The sequence below is a fragment of the Myotis brandtii genome, unplaced genomic scaffold, assembly GCF_000412655.1.
Source record: "Myotis brandtii unplaced genomic scaffold, ASM41265v1 scaffold986, whole genome shotgun sequence".
NCBI lineage: Eukaryota > Metazoa > Chordata > Mammalia > Chiroptera > Vespertilionidae > Myotis > Myotis brandtii.
In genome coordinates, this window is record NW_005372102.1 from 1,795,357 (window position 1) to 1,802,544 (window position 7,188).

The 7,188-nt window shown below is 60.5% G+C and overlaps 1 protein-coding gene across 1 annotated transcript in view; it reads right to left on the bottom strand.

Annotated features, from left to right (window-relative positions):
- Nucleotides 1-4,055: 4,055 nt before the first annotated feature.
- The window catches only part of SH3BP2 (SH3-domain binding protein 2), a 30,843-nt gene continuing 27,710 nt past the window's right edge, over nucleotides 4,056-7,188 (bottom strand). Inside the window, exons 9-12 of the mRNA XM_014533454.1 lie at nucleotides 6,947-7,002; nucleotides 5,916-5,997; nucleotides 5,256-5,315; nucleotides 4,056-4,610 (exon numbers count right to left, since the gene is read on the bottom strand). Coding sequence (XP_014388940.1) covers nucleotides 4,473-4,610; nucleotides 5,256-5,315; nucleotides 5,916-5,997; nucleotides 6,947-7,002 — 336 coding nt within the window. The 3' untranslated portion in view covers nucleotides 4,056-4,472. The remainder of the gene's footprint in view (nucleotides 4,611-5,255; nucleotides 5,316-5,915; nucleotides 5,998-6,946; nucleotides 7,003-7,188) is intronic.

Sequence of the window (7,188 nt, forward strand, 5' to 3'; positions counted from 1 at the left end):
AGGGGGCGGCCCTGGCGCCGGGGCCTGGCCCGCGGAGGCTGGAGGAAGGAGCACCAGTCATCTTCTCGACCAGGCCACCGGCCCGTGACCTGGAGGCTGGCCTGTCTCCTCTGAGCCCCAAAGGCCCGGGAGACAGACCGGCAGAGCTTCCTGCTCCCTTAATACCCGTGGAAAGCTGAGCCCAGGGCTGGGCGGCGGAGCAGGGAGGAACCCAGGCCTCCCTCCCAGCAGGGCCCTGGCTGTGGCCACGGGAGGATCGGGGACCATCTCTGGGGAGAGTGACGGCCTCCACACTTCTGTCTCACTCACATCTGCCACTGGCACCCGCAACACGGCCTGGCCACAGGGCTGTCAGGAGGGCTTGCTGGAGGGAAGGAGGGAGGCGTCCAAGACCATGGAGCATGTTCAGTGGAGACAGAAGGTACAGAAAAGACCAAAAAGTGGCGGAGACGTCAAGCACAGCCTGGGAATGCAGTCTAACTATGTACGGGTCCGATGGGGGTGAGATTTATCAGGACCGTCGCTTCAAAAGTTCCATGAATGTCTAATCGCTGTGTTGTACACCTGAAACGAAAAACTATGTCCACTGTAATCGGGAAACATTTTCATTTTTTAAGGCCAAATCAAACTTCTAAAGGTGAAAAATACAATGTCAGAACTGAACAACACACTGGCTGAACAGCGGGTTAGACACGGCAGAAGAAAGTGAAGTAGGAGACATGGACAAGAAACTGAGCCCTAACCGGTGTGGCTCAGTGGATAGAGCCTCGGCCTGCGGACTGAAGGGTCCCAGGTTCAATTCCGGTGAGGGGCATGTTCCTTGGTTGCGGGCACATCCCCAGTAAGGGGTGTGCAGGAGGCAGCTGATCGATGTTTCTAACTCTCTATTCCCTCTCCCTTTCTCTCTGTAAAAAATCAATAAGATACATTAAAAAAAAACAAAAACCTAAGTGAAACATGGAGAGAAGAGTCTAGAAAAGAAGGAACAGAGCTCCAGTGAGCGGTAGCACAACTTCAAGAGGCCGAATATGTGTGTAATCAGAGCCCCTGACCAGGGAGGTGGAGTTGGGAGGAGGACAGATATACTATTTGAAGATATAATGTCTGAAGGTGTTTTGTTTTCAAGTTTGATGAAAACCACAAATCCAAGTAACTGGTTTGCTACTGGGCTCTGGTACAAATGGAATGTTTCTATGGGCCATCGAAAGTGACTGAGGCCAGAACTGCCATCGCTGGGTTCCGTCAGACCACCACCACATCACGTCGATACGTAGATCCAGGAAGTGGTAGATCCAGGACTGAGTTCAGGCAGGTGCGGAGGTAGGTGGTCCAGTCCCATGTCACCTGCCACCATCGCACCAGTATCTGTCGATACCTGTGGTCTCGGGGATTCCCCGTGACCGTGACTCCATCGGGCAGTGTTTTCCGGGCGGAGGGATGGGCCTGCCAGCACCGAGGCAGAGCTGGATACAGAGGAGTCGCCCTCGAGGGGATCACACTGCTGGGTCACGGCCAGAGACAGAGGCGGTGGCCCTCCCCTCGCTGGTCCTCTAGACACAGATTTGATTCAAATGCCAGCTGTGCCCCATACTCCTGTGTGGCCTTGTGTCCTCTGGGTCTCCCCTTCACAGACCAGGCTCAGTGAGCACTGAGCAAGAAGCCCAGGCCCCAGCCTTTTCCTCCCTGGGGCCCTGTCAAAGCCACCCACCCATTCCGGGTAAGGTACCGGAAGCCCTTCCTTGGACCAGCAGGGGGCGCCCACACAATGTGACCCAGAGGAAGGGGGAGACTGGGGGCTACTAGACTTGCTTTGTGAGGTCTCTTCTGGTTCTAAAAACATCTTTTTATAATAAAAAGTCTCTGATAACAGAAGATGTAGAGGTTCACTGCACTCTCTCACCAACTGCAGGAAAAGTAAAACCAGGTCAGCCCTGGGCTTGGAGAAGCTTCCCAGCCCAGGAATGCACCCCATCTCTGAGCACACCAGGATCTGGGCACCCCGCAGTAACTATCAGAGGCCATGAGGGGTGGTGGGGAGCTAGCCAGAGCGTAGGGTCTGGACTGAGAGGTGGAAGGAGATCACATAGCAGAGTTGGAACTTGAATCCAGACCTTGGCCTCAGTTTCTCACCTGTAAAATGGAACTAACAGCAGCTGCTTCTCCAAGCAAACTATGTCAAGGGCCCAGCTCAGCGCCTCGAGCACAGGAAGTGCTCACTAGGTGGTACAGAACATTCAGGGCTGGTCTCAGGAGGGAGTGGGGCCCATCTGCCTGGCTTCATGCTGGAGGACCATGCCTGGGATCCCATCTGCCACCCCCAATGCACACACTCTTGCAACTGAGGCCCTGGGCCCAGGAATAGTTCACAAAGAGGCAGACCCAGGGCCTGGGAGGAGCGAGGCCAGGCCAGACCCTGGGCTGGGCCTTAGGCAACCACAGGCCTCATCTGTCCTGGCAGCTAGAAGTTCCTATCACGTGGCTCTGGGCCCCAGAACCTCAAAAATCTTCCAGCTCAGGGTCTTCAAATGCTTCACCCACTGAGCTGTCTCCAAAGTGGCTGCATGTTAGCTAAAAGCTATAGCGACCTGGGTCCTGCCTCACATCACCAGCGTGGAGGACCCCGGGCACCCGCTGGAAGCTGTTCTTGGATCCAAGTCCCCATTTTAAAGTTTTACACATGCCGGGACGGTGTGGCTCAGTGGTTGAACATCAGCCCCTGAACCAGGAAGTCATGGTTCGATTCCCGGTTAGGGCATATGCCCAGTTTGTGGGCTTGATCCCCAGTGGGGAGTGTGCAGGAGGCAGGTGATGAGTGTTTCATGAATGTTTCTATCTCTCCCTCTCCCTTCCTCTCTCTAAAATCAATAAAAACATATTTTAAAAAATTTTACAGGAAGGGAAGTTGCAGCCACAGAGGAGAACGATGTGCCTCACTGGGTTCCCCAAACAAGTGCAGGGCAGAGGGCAGAGGGCAGAGGGCAGAGGGCAGAGGGCAGAGGGCAGAGGGCAGAGCTCCCTTCCTCTCTCTAAAATCAATAAAAACATATTTTAAAAAATTTTACAGGAAGGGAAGTTGCAGCCACAGAGGAGAACGATGTGCCTCACTGGGTTCCCCAAACAAGTACAGGGCAGAGGGCAGAGGGCAGAGGGCTGTGACTGCAAGCACAGGATTGGTTTTCCAGAGCCGCTGCAGGACATGGTGTGACTGCAGGCACAGGATTGGTTTTCCAGAGCCGCTGCAGGACATGGGAAGCTCCCTGTCCCCGTGCCCCAGACTCGATGGTAACTGCACTGAGCCTCACCCCAGGAGGCCTTAGAGGAAACATCTGCAGACAGCGGGGACACTTGGTTCCTGGAAGCAGATGGCCACTGTCGCCCCTGCACCCCCCAGCACCCTAGGGACGTGGCCTCCCGCATCAGCTGACCAGCTTCATCTCTTCCCCTTCTCCAGCTGACCACCCCACCCCAGAACACGTCCAGGTGTGGGGAGGAGTCCAAAGGGCCTCCTCCAGGGGACAGCGGGCACAGTGCTGTTCGGGGTCTGGGCTTTACACAGCGAATGCCTTTCCCCAGCTTAGAATGCAGCGAGGATTAGATGATCCTGGGGTCCCTGCCAGCCCTGACCCCCAGCCGAGGCCGCTTCCCACACAAATATATCCTGCCTGGCTGACCTGCCAGGGAGTCGCCGGCTGGAATTCCATGGCAGGAACAAGGGATGGATCGGGGCTGGCCCATCCCCGTGTGGCCTGGAGGACTCAGCCATCCGGGTGCCACCATCCCCACCTACCCTTGGCCAACTCAGGGCCCTCTCTTCCTGCCCCTCTGTCTGTAGTGGTCACTTCCCCCTACAGGTCTTCCTGGAGCCCCAGCAGAGCCTGGCACGGGGAGGGTGGGCGGAGCCGGACTGCTGCACTTGCGCCCCATCCACTACTGGCTGCGAACCCCGGCAGGTCATTTAGCACCTGCGCTGGGAGGTGGGGAGACCCCTGGATGTCGGTGTGGGTCCTCAGTAGGGCCGGCCACCCCTCCTTGCCAGTGAAGCCCGGCCACCGCGGCAAAGGTCACCTGTGCTTTATTGTGCAGCAAAGGCCCCTGCGGGAGCCGAGTCTTAGCGTTCCTGGGGGTCCTGGGGCCAGCCCCTGCCCCCACCCAAATGCCCAAGCCCTGCCCAGCCCCCTGCCCCGTGCAGGGTGGGTGCGCTGGGGGGACCGGAATTCCTGTCCGTGAAGCGCAGGCAGGGCTTCGTCCAGGGACCCCGGGCTCCTGGGAAGTGCGGCAGGGCACGCGGGGTGGGATACGAGAGCCTCCAGCCCTCTAGGGACTCCGCCTGCTGGGTGGGGCCTGGCCTGGCCGATTCCACAGATGTCTGCTGGGGAGGCTTCCTTCCAGAGCTCCTCCTCCCAGGCAAGCCAGTCTCATGGGCATGAGGAGGTGGCCCCTGGTCACCTCTGCCAGCAGCTCTGGCGCAGGCGTCACCTGGGCCCCGCGTAGCCGTAGGGGTGCTGCAGCAGCAGGCTCTGGTGGCTGGGCAGCGGGTGGGTGTGGTAGTGCTCCACCAGGCTGCCCACGCTCACAAACAGGACCTCGCCCTCCAGGTAGAATTTAGAGTCCTGGGGGCAGGAGAGCGAGGTCAGGGGGGCTGGGCCAGCTCTCCACCCCTGCAAAATGGGGCGGCCAGCCCTAAGGACAGGCCTGCTTCTGCTGCCTGTTCCCTCCCCTGTTCCCTCCCCTCCATGCAAAAAACGGGGCGGCCAGCCCTGCTCCCACTGCCCGTTCCCTCCCCTCCGTGCCTGCCTCCCAGTTCCCGCCTCCCTCCCCCGCTTCACCAGGGGATCAGGCCAGGCTGTAGATAAGCCGGGTCAGGAGCTGGTCACCCCACCCCCTCTAGCTCATTGAGGACACAGCTAGGCCAGGGAAGGGGGAGGCTGAGGGAGTGGGGGAGGGATGGTGCCCGCAGGTGCCAGCCTCAGCCTGCCCCCTGCCTACACTCTAGGGCAGGGGTGGGGAACCTGGTTTCTGCCAAGGGCCATGTGGATATTTATAACATCATTCGAGGGCAATACAAAACTATCAGCTTAAACATCAGCCTGCTCTATTTGGTCAGACAGGTAATTAACTCGCCCCTCATCATCCGGTTCGGCAGGGCCTTATCCGGCCGCTGGCCGGCCGATGCTGCCCATCCCTGCTCTTTGGGGAGACTGTCCGGCCCCCAGCCACACCCCTTCCCGCTCAGGGCCCTCAGCCAGCCCGCTTACCTTCTCAAAGATGCGGTAGTTCCTCACTTTGTTGGAGGTTTCATCCCACACGACCAAAACCTTGAGGAGAAAAGCAGCAGGCAGGGTGAGGGCAGCTCTGACCGGGAGAGCGGGGCCTTGGGGACCCAGGGGTGAGCGGCATCAAGGCTGAGTGCCCTGGCCCTCAGGGACGACGTGGGGGGGGGGGGCGCCCTGCACTCAGATGGCCTCCGATGAGACTCGAGGGTGCCTGGTCCACCAGGACCGTCTCTGATACACATGGGGAAACAGGCTCAATAAGGGCACACAAGTCGCCCCTGGAGGGGCAGAGGCCGAGCCGGCAGACGACCTGCCGTTGGCCCTGCCCCAAGCAGCCTCCCCTTCAGAGTGCAGGAACCCCCATGGGAGGCCAGGGCCCCAGCCCCCTTCCCGTCTCCGGCCACCGTTCCCCCAATCTGCAGATGGTATCTACTTCCTGAGAATAAATGGGGCGGGGGCTGCCAGGCAGAGACCCCAAGGATGGCACTGGGTGGAGGGGCAGAGGCTCATGGGAACGTGGCCTGTCGCCTGGTGTGCCCGCCGCAGCCTGATGTGGGAGGGCCAGCAGACCCAGCGCGACGCAGCCAGCCCCAGGGCGTGGGCTTTGGCAGGCTGGCCGCCAGGCTCCTCCGTGGCACCTACCTTCCCGGACTTGGTGGAGGAGTTGCGGATGCAGTAGAGTCCGTCCTGGGGCTCTCCCCGCGGGCTCGTGGCTTTGAACAGCCTGAAAATTAAGTCAGCAGGTGACCCATCTTCAGACGGCTCCCTGGGGACCCTCCAGCCCCAGGCCCATGTGGCTTTGTCCTCTCGCTCTCCTGCAGCTCAGGCGCCATGAGCAGTGGGTGCAGGGAGCAGTGGGTGCTGATGGCAGTGTGTGCCAGGAGCAGTGGGTGAAGGGAGCAGTGGGTGCTGAGAGCAGTGGGTGAAGGGAGCAGTGGGTGCAGGGAGCAGTGGGTGCAGGGAGCAGTGGGTGCAGGGAGCAGTGGGTGCAGGGAGCAGTGGGTGCAGGGAGCAGTGGGTGCAGGGAGCAGTGGGTGCAGGGAGCAGTGGGTGCAGGGAGCAGTGGGTGCAGGGAGCAGTGGGTGCAGGGAGCAGTGGGTGCAGGGAGCAGTGGGTGCAGGGAGCAGTGGGTGCAGGGAGCAGTGGGTGCAGGGAGCAGTGGGTGCAGGGAGCAGTGGGTGCAGGGAGCAGTGGGTGCAGGGAGCAGTGGGTGCAGGGAGCAGTGGGTGCAGGGAGCAGTGGGTGCAGGGAGCAGTGGGTGCAGGGAGCAGTGGGTGCAGGGAGCAGTGGGTGCAGGGAGCAGTGGGTGCAGGGAGCAGTGGGTGCAGGGAGCAGTGGGTGCAGGGAGCAGTGGGTGAAGGGAGTAATGGGTGCTGAGAGCAGTGGGTGAAGGGAGCAGTGAGTGCCGGGAGCAGTGGGTGAAGGGAACAGTGGGTGAAGGGAGTAATGGGTGCTGAGAGCAGTGGGTGCAGGGAGCAGTGGGTGCCGAGAGGACCAGCCCAGGGCGTCGGCAGAACTGAGCTAATGGCATCTGCTGTTTCGCCAGGTTTCTGGTGACACTCGGCCGAGCACTTGTGCCAGCCGTGACCCAGCACCGCGGTGAGGAGGGGACAGAAAGACGGGGACCCTCGTGTCTATACAAACAAGGCCCGGAGAGAAGGGCTCCCACTCACCTCTCCACCTCGTAGGACTCGGTGGTGTTGATGAAGACTGAGCTGGGCAGGGGCACCTGGAGGGAGGGCAGCGTGGTCAGCTGCATGGTCTGTATGCGCTCGTGGCCAGCGACCCCCACCCCCACCGGCTGCCAGCCTGTGCCGAGATCCTAGGCTCTGCACCAGGTTCTGTCCCCTCAGCGCCAGGGTCTGGGGGCTCCTGGCTGAGCCGGCCATGGGGGACTCCGCCCGCAGCCCTCCTG